The sequence below is a fragment of the Chlorocebus sabaeus genome, chromosome 13, assembly GCF_047675955.1.
Source record: "Chlorocebus sabaeus isolate Y175 chromosome 13, mChlSab1.0.hap1, whole genome shotgun sequence".
Taxonomy (NCBI): Eukaryota; Metazoa; Chordata; class Mammalia; order Primates; family Cercopithecidae; genus Chlorocebus; species Chlorocebus sabaeus.
This window is the reverse complement of record NC_132916.1, coordinates 16467814-16483427: the sequence shown is the minus strand read 5'-3', so window position 1 is coordinate 16483427 and position 15614 is coordinate 16467814. Positions and strand designations below refer to the sequence as shown.

At 38.7% G+C, this 15614-nt stretch overlaps 1 protein-coding gene across 2 annotated transcripts in view; it reads right to left on the bottom strand.

Annotated features, from left to right (window-relative positions):
• IPCEF1 (interaction protein for cytohesin exchange factors 1) overlaps positions 1–15614 on the bottom strand; it is a 206319-nt gene that overhangs the window by 50631 nt on the left and 140074 nt on the right. For both annotated transcript variants that reach the window (XM_008007648.3, XM_073022320.1), the window contains 3 exons: positions 15397–15468; positions 8308–8366; positions 6867–6949 (listed from right to left, as the gene is read on the bottom strand). In XM_008007648.3, the coding sequence (XP_008005839.1) occupies positions 6867–6949; positions 8308–8366; positions 15397–15468 (214 nt within the window). The remainder of the gene's footprint in view (positions 1–6866; positions 6950–8307; positions 8367–15396; positions 15469–15614) is intronic.

Below are 15614 nucleotides of genomic sequence, written 5' to 3'. Positions count from 1 at the left end.
TCTGTTTCAAAATAAAAACATACACACACAAAGAAACACATTAATTTATTATGTATTATGATTTAATTAGTTAGCTAACTAGTTAGTGTATATGCTGCTGAATATGAGTGGCTGTGTATTGCAGAAATATTTTAGAGGACAATGAATAAACTGCAATTAGGACAAGGTGCACATTTTCCATTTTTGTTTACCCCAGGCTGCCACTTAAAATCAAATGCTATCGTATTTGATGATTCCTTCCTTTCTAACACATCATAAAGTTTTGTATCTCTATGCTTTTTCTTGTGTTCCTCCAACTAGGATTATAATAGCAGATACTTTAGGAACTTACCCAGATCCCCTTTACCTGGCTATGCTGCAGCCATCCCCAGCTGCTGCTAGGCCTGAAACTAATGGTTTACATCTGAGGCTTTCACCAGAGGATTACTTTGGCTATTAAGAGATGTCAGGAGACTTTCTTCTCAAAAGCTCTTCATGGCACCCCCATATTGGTAACAGTCCCTGAAACATGGTCAATCCCCAAAAATATTTATCAGCTGCCTAACTCAAATGTACCAAGAGGGGTAAATGATATCCCATAAAGAATATTCTTCATGAAACATAAGCAGCTTGCAAATGCTACCTATGATAGCTATGTTTATTGCTCTGGAACCTGACTTCCTCATTTGTAAAACTCATACAAGATTTCTGTGAGAGTCAAATGAAATCATTCTTCTCAAAGCCATGCAAAAGCACCAGACAAGTGGAAAATAGTGTATTTCTCATTCACATGAGAAAATATTTATGGAGCAAGAAATTTGTGGGGGTTGTGGATGAAGTCTCAGTAATGACTCGCTCACCCATCCATCTGTCCATTAAATGTTTATTTAGTTTCAAATGTGTGCTAGGCACAGTCATAAATGATGTGGGTAAACGAGAAGATATCGGGCACTGGCTCTGACTTTAAGAATGTAATAATTAGAGAAATAAACCAGATATACAAAATCTGTAATCAAAAGCAGATTATGATAACAACATGAAAAAACTGTCAAAAAAAAAAAAAAAAAAAAAAAAAAGAAACACTACAGGAATACAGAGAGTTCAGAAGAGGGAAGAATCACCCTGACCTAGAGGACTAGAGATGCTCCCATGAAGGAAGCTACATCCGAAGCTACCATTCTGAAAGACATTTAGAAAGTGGGATTGGGGTGGGAGTCGGGGGCAAGTGATCCTGCAAGTGGAGAAACTTTATACCTACAGGTGCAATGGCAGGAAAGTCTGGAACGCTTTTGGGAAACAGCAGGCCATTTGTTGGGCTGATGACAAAGGCAAAATCAGCAGCAAGACCGTAAAGGCAGTCTGAAGATAGCCCAAGGGCCTTGAATACCAAGCCAAAGACTCGGGAGGTAATTTAAGAAGCAATGAGAATTCACTGGAAGCTTTTGTGCAGGTGAATCAATGTGATCAGAACTGCATCTTAGGAAGACTAATTGGGAGGTGGTTTTTAGGAGGAGAGAGAGAGAGAGGGACTAGAGACAGGGAAAGAAAAATAGCCTGTTATTTCAATAACTCAGGCCAGGGCTGATGAGGGCCTCAACTAGGCAGTGGGAGCAGAAGGCAGGAGAGAGGCTGGGGGACAGCCACCAGGCTGTGTGACTGACTGCCAGGAGAGCAGGCCGTGAAGATGAGCTGTTAAAGTCAGAGGCAAAAATATAAAGACAAATTTTAGCCAAGTTTCAAAATCAGTTAGATATTCAACCATATGGCTTACAATCATTTTTTGAATCTTGAGGAGAAAGGGTGAATTTTTCTGTCTACCTTTTTCACCCAACTACCCACTTGCATTTCTGTTCTTTCATTTAGTACAGATAGTGAATAATCAAATGACTTTGGTAGACAACTGTTCAAGATGTCTTGTTAAGATTAAATGTGAATTTCCAAAATTAATTTCACCTCTTTCTGTGTTTAAACTTTTGTTTTGTTTTGTTTTGTTTTGTTTTTTTCTGTAAAGATGGGGTTTCACCACGTGGCCCAGGCTGGTCTTGAACTCTGGGGCTCAAGCCATACACCCACCTCGGGCTGGTGAAAACTTTTACTTCCTCCTCTGTCGCTGCCCAAGGGCCACAGTTTGCAGGATTTATTTTTCCTTATTGCTTCTTTTGTTTATTTTAACTGATTTTTCCCTTCATTTCAGTATTTAAAAAACTACTTCTGAAAAACATCAAAATGTGAGGATTGTTATGTTGCAATAATCTGCATAAGCTGCTAGAAGCTGGGATTATAAATATTTATCTCCTCTGTTTGTCTCATATTTGATCTGCCTATTTGAAGGTCTACCTTCCAAATTGATTCAAAATCTAACCATTCCATTTCTCTGCCACCCCACTGCTATCCCCTGATGGAATCGCCGCCATTTTTCGCAATCGCTTACTGTATACTCTCTCTTAGTTTTCTGATTCTATGCCAGCCTCCCAGAGTCTTTTGCACAGAGCAGATTGAGGGCTGCATTTGAAATGCAAGTTGATTGCATCCCTCCTCTGCTCAAACCTTTCAAATCTGCCTAAACAACTCAGGTGTCAGAAGTCCTTAACTGGTCCATAGGCCCTCCACGACATGGCTACCACTATGCTTTGGCTTCATTTCCTACTACTCTCATCTTGGTTCACCCCGCTTCAGCCACAGAGGGCTCCCTGCAGTACTACACATCAAGGAGACCTTGACTCTCACTGTTCCCTTTGTTTGGAAAACTTTTCCCCAAAATATCCACTTGACTGACTCTCACACCACCTTTCAAGGTTTTGCTCAGATCTTAGCTCTCAGTCGGGCCTGTCCTGGCTCCTCTATTCTTTGCCACAACCCAATATCTACCCCAGCACATCCTGGCTCATTGGAGTCCACTTCTCACGTAGCATATATTTTCCTTATTACATGGATTGTTTATTAACAGTCTCCCTCAACTAGAAGTTTGGCTCCATGATGAACATGAATCACAGTCCACTTTATTCACTGATGTGTCCCAAGTATTTAGAACTCTGACTCTCAATAAATACTTGCTGAATGAATGAATATGCCCAGAAGCATAGACCAGGTTATCTCATGATGCTTTTTTAAAATTAAACTTGAAGGAAAAATACCTGGAGTAGATTTTTAGTGACTTTTATAGCTCTTAACTCACTTTGTAGCTTATCAAATTACCAGATTTGAAATGGAAAGTTGGTTCCTTTTTTGCTCTTTTGTGAAACTAAAGGAATCACAGATAATGATTTCTACAGATTGTCTTTCAGAGTGAAGGTAAAAGTCTCGCATCTACTTGGAGCCCTTTCAGTAAGCCCGTTAAAAGCTGCCCACTTGCAACTTCTTCGAGAATAAATGGATGTTCTTTCCACTATCACCCCTCTGAAGCCTTCAGAAGAAGAAGGAACATAACATAAAAGCCTCTTCTTCACTCAGGGAAGATTTCCTGATATGTTATTATCTTGTGAAATGTCGTTCAGCCCATTAGAAGCAGAAATCCAAACTGGTTTCATTGTTTATCTTGACTCTATAGCAATTAGAATGATTGGACCCTGAATTAAATATTTTCAAGATTTTTAATTTTTTTGAGATAATTTTCCAAAATAGTATTATTTTATACTGTTGAGTTCATTATCACGAAATGAAAGTTCATCACCCAAAATAATTTTTTAACCAAAAACTTGGGAAAAAAATATTTTTGCCCCTAGGCTTGTATACCTGAGTCATCGCTAGCCTATACTGTATTGGGCCAAACACTAGCTCAATTCACTTCCTGGATAAAAGTTATGACTGAGTGCAGTGTCTCACACGTGTAATCCTAGTACTTTGGGAGGCCAAGGTGAGTGGATCGCTTGAATTCAGGAGCCACAGACCAACCTAGGGAACATGGCAAAACTCCATCTCCACAAAAATTTAACCAGGTATGGTGGTGCACACCTGTAGTCCCAGCTACTCGGAAGGCCAAGGTGGGAGGATGACCTGAGCCAGGGGTGAGGCTGCAGTGAGTTGCAATCATGCCACTGCACTCCAGCCTGTGTGACAGACTGAGATTGTGTCTCAAAAATAAAAAAAAGTTACTATATATATTTTTTTAATTTCATCTGCTTAAATAAAAAGCCTAAATGTTAGTTTAACCAAGTGCCTTGCATGTCTGTTTTTCAGAAACAAGAGAAAACAAAAACAAAATCTGCCTGGGAAATATGTGAGCAGGAGGAACACATTCTGTTGCTAAGGGGAAAAAAAATCTAACTGTTCAACATTTATCTGACTATTTCCAATATATTTCTTTAGAAAACGTTAGCATTAATGGCTGCCAAAAAATGCTCAACTTAGAACTTCTAAAAAATAACACTTGATTGATGATTCAGAAAACTGAAAGATCCTTCTGAGTTCAGTGACCTAACTTACTGGCCTCATAAGTATCCCTTCATTTATTTGTTTTAAATCAAGTATTCCCTGAACTTCTATTGTGCATCAGGTTAGACTGTCATTATATAATGCAATTGAGCCATGATCCATCATCTAAGAAGGCAATTTGGTTGCCTGTATTTCACCAGGGAGAGTTCTAGAAGGCCCTCCATGATATGGCTACTCAGTTGCTTTTATTTCACCAGGGTGGGTTCCAGATGCCTGACAATGCTCGTAGCAAAGTAACCTGGGATACTAGTTTGCCATTATAAAACTGAAAGTGTCAGTATTTTACAACTAAACAATCATAAAAGAGGTATATTGGTGGGCACAGTGTGAGGGAGAATGAACTTGAGGAAAAAATGGAGGGAGAACAACTAAACATTTGCATGTCACAGGTTAAAATAGGAGAGTGACACAAAGGCAGACATAGAGACAAAGACAGAGACAGAGAGAAACTTAGCAAAAAGACATAATCCACTCTTAAATCAACAACAAGGAACATTTTTTGAAGACCTATTCAATACAAAGTTGACAATGTCTTTAGAAGCATTAAAGGGTAATCTAACCAGAAAGTTGTCAAAAGCTGGGAAACATCGTAAAGTCTGACAATATCATTAAGTTTGAATGATATAAAGAAAATAAAAGCTTTTTCTAAAATCCAAAATTGATTTTTAAAAAGAAGAAGGATTACACTAGGGAGAAGCTATGAATATATTGAGAAAGAATAATATTATAAATGTAGTTCAAAAATTGTTCTAAATTTTACCATATTCAAAGTTTAATTGTATTTGTATCTTGCTTAATTTTGGCTAATCATATTTATCAGATATTTTAATAAACATTTATTCAACAAATATTTATGTCTTTTCTTGGCTGCTAGCCAAATAAATTAGAAAACTGACCACAATTCTCCACTGACAGTGTGAAAAAAACAGTAGAGGTCATTATTTAAACAATCAAAATAATACCTTAAATCCAGGAACTTGCAAAACACAATAAAGATAAAAACTATCACACTGCACAGAAATTCTGGCAGAAAAGGTCTGGTAAGTGAATGAGCTACTGTAAACTGTCAGAACCTGTCATTATTTGGGTCTATGATGGACAGATGTCATGGTTCAGTAGAAACAGCAGGTCCTATAAAGCTAAACAGACTGGGATTCCCATCTCAGGCACTCACTGGACATCTGAACATGCCATTCAACATCTCTGAACCTCAGTCTGAACCTCAGTTTCCTTAACCATGCAATGAAGACAGGAATATCTACTTTCTCATGACCAAGGACAGGAAACAATTTTTGAAACCAGGGGGAAAAAAAGGCACTCACCACAATGAAAGTGATGGATAAATCTGACATATTAAAATCAAGAACATGTGTTTACAAAGAGAAATTGTGGAACAGTTTTAAAAAGATTAAAAGTGAGATTTGCTCACTTTTATTAAGTTGGTGCAAAATTAATTGTGTGTTTTGCATTATTTTTCACGGCAAAGACCAGAATTCCTTTTGCACCAATCTATAGCTGACCAAGGACTAATATACAGAAAAATAAATTAAGAAATCCTATCATTCATAAAGAAACAGGAAGAGGAGGAAGCAGCTAAAAATGTAGGAAAGACTTAGACACTTCACGAAAGAGAAAGTTCTCATGGCTAACAAACATGAGAAGGTACTTGGCCTCATTAAATGCAATGCATTAAATAAAATGCAAATTAAATCATACTACTCAGGGTTGCTTGGGGAATTAAGTTTATACATTGAAAGCACCTATATACGTCCTAATATATGGTAGGTGTAAAAATCATAAACCAACTTCCCCAGTGATCATTGTGTGACCCTTTCTCGGGGCCATTACCGTAATGCTAAGAGCACCCAAATAGGAAGCAACTCGCCATAGACTTCACATTAATTAATAATGTGAACTTATTTTTGGTGCTTCCAAAGCTTAGAATCAAATTTGAATTCCTCTCTAGTGAATACACAAATCACTCCGTGTGCACTTTTAATGCACTAACCCCACTCCCGACTTCCTGCTCTCTTTCTGGCTCTCCTTTTTCCTTTCTGCTGTTTTTTCATCCTAAGTTCGTTTTGCATTGCTATAGTACATGCACATAGGCAAGGCATTTAAATTCTTCCCGAGGAAAAGTAGGACATAAATAAACACTGTCAAACAAGTCTTTGCAAGCACCGGCCTATCACCTAGAAGCCCTTTGCGTCCTCATGAATCCTCTGAGTACGGTACATCTTTGGGTCACACACAAATAAACCAAGTTTATCATAACAGTGGGTTGCTATGGAGAAGGCTCAAAATCAGCACCCTGAAAATTGCACTTGCTCGTCGGCAGGTATCTTAATTTAGCCTATTCTAAAAATTTATTGGTCAAGCTACTTCCTACCCAATTGGAAGAAATGACATCCACGCATCTGATCGATGACCAACAGACTACTTATGTCGGTACATACCGAAGACTGAGTCTGGGAAGCGTGAGGGGGTGGTGTCTCTGCAGCTATTTCAGGATCTTCCTGTTCACTTTCACTGTAACATTCTATAACAAAAATGAAAATGCTTAATGCTTTAACGCTGTCGTCGCTTATTCCACAATGCAAGCAGAGGTTTATCTCCATCTGGCTATTGCAATTTTAATCCAATTCAGAAAGTTCATATCTAATGATATCCACCTGGTAACTACCTGGTGCAAAGGAATTACATAAGAGGTAGAAACAAATGGCCAGTTCGGGGCTCCTGAGCTCAAAGAGCATCCAATAGGCAGGAAGAAGACAAACAGTAGCTTGGGGAAAGTAAAATAATTCCTCAAAAGAGGTGTGAGTCATAATACCAACAGAGCACAAAATCAGTGGTAATTTTGATCACTGGTATCATAGTGAATTGAAACAGGCAGGATCACTAAACCATCAATGGTGCACAAATTGTGAAGGGAAGTCCCAGGCTGAGGGAGCAGGCTGGGCCAAGTATGTGGAGAACCCTACGGGATATGGCAGAAAACGAAGCTAGAAGGTGGTAGAGGCCATGTCATAGAAGGCCTTACACACCAGGACAAGGAGAAGTTTTGTGTGTAGTTTTGTACTAACTCACAATCTATAAATAGACAATGGGTGCTTATTTTATGGAAAAGAGGACCAAGAAAATGGTTAGGACACAACTGATTTCATGGGTATTGCATTGTACCCCTTTATTGTTTCAAATGAAGTTGCCACTTTCCCATTTCTAACTCACTCTAAGATTTTATGATTTTGTATCAGAAGATATAACTCCCTACTTCCAATTCCCAAGCCCTTTTGGGGTCTGGGCATTTCAAAAAGACTATGAGTTTGATGTCCCTGGCAGCTAAATCCTCCCTCTTCTCAACACCAAGGTGCAATTACATCATTAAGAATTAGACTCCTGTAGCTTTTGAACCCTGAAAGCTACCAACTGAGCTAAAAATATGGCCTGTGTCCCAATATGACCTTCAGGTTCCTAGTACAATCTTAGGGTAATTAGTCTCAGCACACATCTGATGGAAATATTAAAATATCAGGGAGGAAATAGTGGGATGAAAGTTATCTGACCAGATCATGACGAGATCATGTCTATGAGTAAGAATTCCACAAGTGGAGCAATTAAACATTTGCATCAGCGACTGTTTGAGATGTCATGAAGCCCACAGCTGCCGGAGTGTGGGTGAAGTGTGAAAAGCATTCATAGCCAGCATGGGAAGCTCTATTCCATGTTGGTGAGTCTGTGTGAATATGTCTGTCTCCACATATTTTCAGATCATTTTAAATGCCAAAGCATGTTTCCTCAGGATCAGACTATACATAGAACTTGACATTGTTTTTTCACCCTGTTTCAACCTATTCTAATATTCTTGCTAAATTTTCAGAAATTTAAAATAGAACATACCTTCATCCTTTGTAGTGGATTCCTGATGGATTACAGCCAATCCAAGTTTATTTAACCACCTAAAATTAAATAGAGAGCAAATGTTGACCAAAGAGATTAGCCCCCACCCATTGACCTTCCCCCAGACTTCGTTATAAACTTAGGTAATGATTCTACCATCAGTCTGCCCATTTCCAGAAACAGCATAAGTTCGTGCCATCGAAACCTAAGGCCTCTAGTTTCACAATACTTTCCATACTTAAGGTATCTTTTGTAAGGTAAGATGTGAGGTGGCCCATTACTCAGTTGGTTAATGATGGCAGCTAAATTAGGTATTCCAAATACATGAACAAATACATCTTCTGTAATTGTGCATTTGAAATTTTTAGCAAGCATCAAATCCTTTATCACTGGATTTAGTAACTTGGCTATTAAAGTTACTGGGTGCTACTCTTAATAATGTCTTAATAATGTCAGTTTATTTTAGAAAAAATTTAGAAAAAGATCATCCACGTTTAATCCAGGAATATTTTTATGTCAATCAGTAAAAAAAATCTGGCTAGAATTTGACAGATATTTTTAAACTAGAAAAAATGTTAATTCCTTGAAGAATTTTATGTAACATAAAAATTGAAAATGTCCTATTTACCATTTTACTGGCAATGAATTCCAATTAAACATCAATAACAAAAACAGAATGAGACAGAAACTCAAACTTGGCTTATCACTGCAGCCACTGTAGTTCCTTCTCAAGGGTTTACTTAGGAAGATATCTTGAAACACAAATTTTTAAAAGATGGGACACAAAGTGTATCTACAACACGTACTCCTAACTCTATAATCTTCCACTTACTGGGAAGATCTTGCTTATTTCTGGACTTGTTTTGAGACAGTGAAAATCCGTGCTACGCATTTATTAATTCATCTATGCTTTTGATGTCTTCTAGTCTCGCACTGGGCCATGAAGAAGCCATGAACAATTCAGCATGCTACACTTGCACTAAGTCACAAATATTGCACCTTCCCACCTGTGTAACTGTCAGATAGTTAAGAATCCTTATGCAACCCTCAACCTGCCATGGTCTTGTTGTACCTGTTATTTTTTAACAGAAAATACAATAAATTCAATGCCAGGCGCAGTGGCTCATGCCTCCCAGCACTTCAGGAGGCCAAGGCAGGCGGATCACCTGAGGTCAGAAGTTCAAGACCAGCCTGACCAACATGGAGAAACCCCGTCGCTACTTAAAAAAAATACAAAATTAGGTGGGTGTGGTGGCAGGTGCCTGTCATCTCAGCTGCTCAGCAGTCTGAGGCAGGAGAATCGCTTGTACCCAGGAGGTGGAGGTTGCAATGAGCCAAGATCACACCACTGCACTCCAGCCTGGGCAACAAGAGCGAAACTCCATCTCAATGAATGAATGAATGAATGAATGAATGAATGAATAAATAAATAAATAAATAAATAAATAAATAAACAAACAAAATAGGAGTTTCTAAAGAACAAAGATGAGCTCCAGCCTTTGTTAAGAAATCACCTTCAGCACCATAATAATCACAAACTCCTTAGTAGCCACTTAAAATTGGACCAGTAAAGAGCCCAGATATGCAATAGGAACCCAAAAATGTGTATCAAGTCTCAATAGGATAATAGGCAAAATAAGGGAACAGAAATTTACAGGAAAAATCAAATAGCTAGACAACATGTGAAAAAAAGTTTTCTCAGCCTCAATAGTATTTTGAGAACACATACTCAAACACAGGAAAATATTTTCAGCACTAGATTGGAAAAAAACTAAAAATATTATTGATTTCAAGTATTTAGCAGGAAATAGAAAAAGAAGCATTGTCACCTTTTATTGAATTAAACATGAAAACTCATATAGTCAATTCTGAGCAGGCAATTCAATGGTAATATTAAAAATTTAAATATCCATCCCCTTCACCCAACAATTCCAATCATAAATATCAATCCTACAAAAACACACTTTCATACACACAAACGAATGTGGCAGAATGTTCACTGCCAACAAGGCTTGCAATGGCAAAAAGAAAAAACATTAATAAGAAAATGGATAAATTATTCTATCAACACTGATTCTATCAATTTCCTGTTATAATGAAGCTAATGAGAGGACTAAGATAGGGGTAGGGGGTGTTGGTAACGACCTGGAAAATATATGAACAAATATATGTACAAATTCATCTTCTGTAATTGTGCCTTTGAAATTACAAATTTCCAAATTTGTAATGGAAATGTGTATAAAATGGAAAGCCCTAATATGCTCTTAATTGAGAAGATCAAGCATAGAACAGTATGTTTAGCCTGATCCACTATACTTCAAAAACGATATATTTTTGTATGTGCATGAATTGGTATGCATAGAAAAGGGTCAGGAAGAATATAATCTTACTGTTAAAAGTGGATGGTTGGATGCAGTGGCTCACACCTGTAATCCCAGCACTTTGGGAGGCTGAGGCAGGTGGATCATGAGGTCAGGACTTAGAGACCAGCCTGACCAACATGTTGAAGCCCTGTCTCTACTAAAAATACAAAAAAATAGCCAGGCGTGATGGCACGCACCTATAATCCCAGCTACTCGGGAGGCTGAGGCAGGAGAATCGCTTGAACCCAGGAGGCAGAGGTTGCAGTGAGCTGAGATTGCACCACCGCATTCCAGCCTGGGCAGCAGAGCGAAACTCCATCTCAAAAAAAAAAAAAAAAAAAAAAAAAAAAGTGGATAACCATCTTCTTCCCCTAACTGGCCTGAGGTGATCTGTGAAAATGGTTTGCTATCCACTTGACCCAGAAAACCCCATAAAACCATGCAAATCAAGAGGTTCAAATTTTTGTGTTCACTTTAAGAACACCTGTGAAATTCCCTAGGCTATCAAAGGTATGCATATATGAAAAGCCACCAAGTTATCTGAAAGATGTCACTTTACAGAAACAATGTGTACCATTCCAACCTTCCAAGGGTGGAGTTGGTAGGTGTGCACAGGCCGAACAACAGGGCTGGACACAGGGCTGGTGGCCCAACAAGAATGCTCAATTTTTCCTGCACATGTTTACAAGTGCAGGGAGTAATGCTGAATTCAAGGGTTTAGATGTAGATTCTCTGGTTGTTAACATCCAGGTGAATGAAACACCCAAGATGGGCCACTGTACTTTCAGAGCTCATGGTCGGATGAATTTATATGTGAGCTCCCTCTGCCACATGGAGATGATCCTCGCTGGAAAGGAAGAAATTGTTCCTAAACCACAAGAGATGGCTGCATGGAAAAAAAAAAAAAAAAAAAAAAGTGTCCCATAAGAAACTGAAGAAACAAAAACTCATGGTACGAGCATCGATTCTGCATAAAATGCAAATGAAAGCAAAAAGAAAAAAAGTGGTTATCCCTAAGGAGAGTAGTTGAATTAAAAAGTGAGATGAGGATATAGGAAATCTTTTGCTTTGTCTAACAAGAATACATTTTATGTATTATTAACTAAAATAAGCATTTAAAAGTTCATTTTTTAAAACTGACCAGGCAAAACACAACACATTTCATGGTTCACTTTTAAAAACACCATAATAACAATTTTTAGCTTATACGTTAGTTCATAATTGTGTAAGTTGATTCTCCCCCACCCCCAAAAAGCATCTAAAAGTGAAATGGGCAAAATATTCTTTAAAGAGACCAAAAAAAACAGTTTTCACTTGAGTGTCTGAAATAAGAAAAGGCATTTCCAAGCTCCTTTCTCAAACATGGAAATAGAGCAAAATAGAAGACTGTTGACAATAAAGAAAATATTTTTCTCTGCCCTTACGCAAAACTTATACCCTTTTCATTACAACCATTAGTTACTTGCTGTGAAAAACTGGTGATGGGTTAGAATCTTGTTTGACTGTTTTCTTTCTAGGATCCACTGGCTTAGAGTACCTTCTTTGCTAAGAATTTTTTTTTTAAAACATCATGGCAGCAGGAAAATGTCTATCTGTGGCTAAGTAGATGGATGCACAAAAGGACTTATATTTACATAAAAGAAAATGACAGATGTTTCCTGGGAGTCTGTTGTATATTAATTTGACGTGAATGTGTGTGTTGGAGGAGAACAAGTGTTAAGAAATTGATGTACAAAACCAGAGCATTCTTCCCACAGTGTCTGAGAAAGGCAGCTCTCGTCTTTGCTGAGAAACCAACTCTTTCATTACCCTTAATTACTTACCCCTATACTTTTAAATTGAGACTCACTACAGAACATGCGGAGCTTCTACTAAACTTAATTACATTTCCCTTCATCGTCCCTGAGAGAAATGTCACCATCCAGAAATGCTGTTGCCCAGGGAGAGGAACTTCTAAAACAAGGACTCATCACTCCAAACGCTACCCACTCCCTCCCCCACACCTCTCCTCTTACCAAGTAATACCCAGATACATTATTTCCTGGCTTAAACCGGCTGCATCAGTAAGAAGGGACATTCTTCATGTGTTATTGCAAAGTAAATCTCTGCCATCTGCATAATCTTGTGGGAGAAGGGAGAAGTTGCATTGTTGGCTACTAGAAAAGTCATTTTTGGAATAATGAAACCCTATAATGATATTATAAACATGAGAAATTATTATACATTTCAGGCCCAGACAAAATGGACCGTTTAGCCGGATGGACAATTATCAAGTCTAAAGGTCACTAAGAGGTTCGAAAACGTGGAGTCCAGACACCTTAAGTTCAAATTTCAATTTGCATCTTGTTTGTCAGCTGGAGAGATAACCCCTAAAAGAATTTCAAGTAAAATGAACAGATCTTCATAGCATAGACTGGCGATAAGATCTTGACAATGATAACTGTGAAAGACTGATTTCACAGCCAACAGGAGGAAGTATATCTATCATATCTACCCATGCAACTCTCCTTACCATTAGGTAGGTTTCTGCAAAGGGAGAACATACAATTGGAAGATAAATAAACTGGAAATGTAAATAAACACTGGGGTAGTGAGGAGGGGGATGTGGGATTTACAGAGCACACCTGCAGGAAATACAACCGATTCAGATACACATGGAAGGATCTCACACTTTCATTGGTTTAAAAATGCATCTTACAGTGGAGGAGGAGAAATTCACTAGGTAACAAACAAAGCACTTAGAATCCATGGTTTCTCTGCTACTCTGTCTCACTCACCTCTTGCTGGAGAGAGGAGAACTACTTGCAAGGAATCAGCCACAGAATGAGTGGGAAGGATGGGCCAGGGATGGAAGCTGGAGCTGCAAGGCGCTTTTAAAGAAGAGCCAGGACAGCAGGAGGTATTGGGCAGGGGAGAGGCGGGCAGCACTGTTTCACTGCCATTCAAGACCAGAAAGGACCATTTGGGATGAACTGAGGCTCAGCGGCGGACTGACCTATCACAGGGCTCCAACTGCTACTGGGCAAGACCTGGTACCTTCCACATCCCACTTACACAGCAAGGGCTTTGCTAACCAATAAGATTTAGCAACTGATGCAAATAAAAAAAAAAATAAGTAAAGAGCTTTGATGTGGAGTTTTTAACATCCTCTCCGTTCATGTATCTGTTCTTATTTTTCTCAGATGCTTAAGAAAACCAAGGGGAGAAAAGAGCTAAAACTAGAAAAAGGGTAGAAACAACTTCTCTCTTTGTCCAAGTAAATCAAAGCTTTGTTTGGAAGACTCAACTGTCAGTTCCTTGCCTTGTTATTTCTAACACAGGGCTTCCCAACTTTCCACAGTACAAAATCATTCTGTCCTCACCTGGAGGGTGATGCTGGGGAGGTGAAGATAGGGGACAGATGAGAATCCTTCTAGCTGGACAAAGCTACTGAAGGAGAGTGTGCGTGCGTGTGTGTGTGTGTGTGTGCGCGCGCGCGTGCCCATGCACATGTTTGGTGAAAGACAGTTGCTCTTTTCCTTCATGTTTCTAGAGCAAGAGAGCAAAGAGAACTACATAGGGCAGATAGGTAAGGAAATCATTACAGGTAAAACAGATTAAGCGTGAGCTCTATGAATGGAGGAATTATGTGTGGTTTTTTCATTGCCATTGCCCACCATCTGCTGCAATGGGGCACGTGGTAGGTGTTCCATAAACATATTTTCAATTGGTTATTTGAAATAATAAGAGACACTAAGAATTCTGAAAATATGGCTAAATTAAATAGAATGCCTTCTGATACCTCCAGTCAGCACCTCAAATACAGCCTGATTCAAATAGCCATTGTTGACCAGGTGAGGTGGCTTATGCCTGTAGCAGTTTGGGAGGCTGAGGTGGGTGGATCACTTGAGGTCACGAGTTCGAGACCAGCCTGGCCAACATGGTGAAACCCTGTCTCCACCAAAAACACAAAAAATTAGCCAGGCATGGTGATGCGTGCCTGTAACTCGGGAGGCTGATGCAGGAGAATCATTTAGACTCAGGATGCAGAGGTTGCAGTGAGCCGAGATCGCACCACTGCACTCCAGCCTGGGCAACAGAACAAGACTCTGTCTCAAAAGTAAATAAATGAATGAATGAATAACAGCTATGGTGATCACACCTGACTGTGTGTAGAGCAGGTTGTACTCTGCACACAACCCACTTATTTTCACAGACCACCTGGCAAATGGAGCTAGGGATCTACAAGTTTAAGTTCAATGTACTCTGAGCAAAGACATTTTGCAAAATGTTCGGGACAATACATGGAGAAGTGATAAATACATGAATCATCACGATAATCACACAGCATATATTAAATGCTATAGAGATATTTTGCATGTAGAATTCTGAAAGTTGCAAGATCAGTTACATAATACTTTCAAGCCTCTCTCCTTGTGATGCTGATTCTCCTTTTAACATGTTCTTTTAATGACTTTTGTCCCCTCCTTTCTCTACTTAGTGGTTCCCTGAGAGGAACTGTACAACCTCTTCCTAAAATAGCCACTTGGATACGTGTAATTCTCCAAACTGTTTCCAAATACTAGAGAAGAACGAAGGAATTGTAAGTGCTAAATAAATTAATCCTTAAAGTAACAGAAATAAATAAAACAATAATTGATATGAACATATGATTAAAATTCCCACGCCTAACCAAAGTTAAGTATACTCCCATTAAGGATTGGGTTTACCAGTTTCCTCTACTTACACATTCATTTCCTGCACATTCTCAGCTGCAAAATAAAAGGTCTTGATCTGTGGATGGCTGATCTTAAAAGCACTTGAAGGAGGAAAAGCACAAACACATAAAAAATTAGTGTTTATAGTCAACAATGGGTCTGAAAGTAAATCAGTAAAATACAAGCTTCGTAAACTTGTCTGCTTTCTTCATAAATTTACAAAAAATAATTTGGTAATATTAAATAC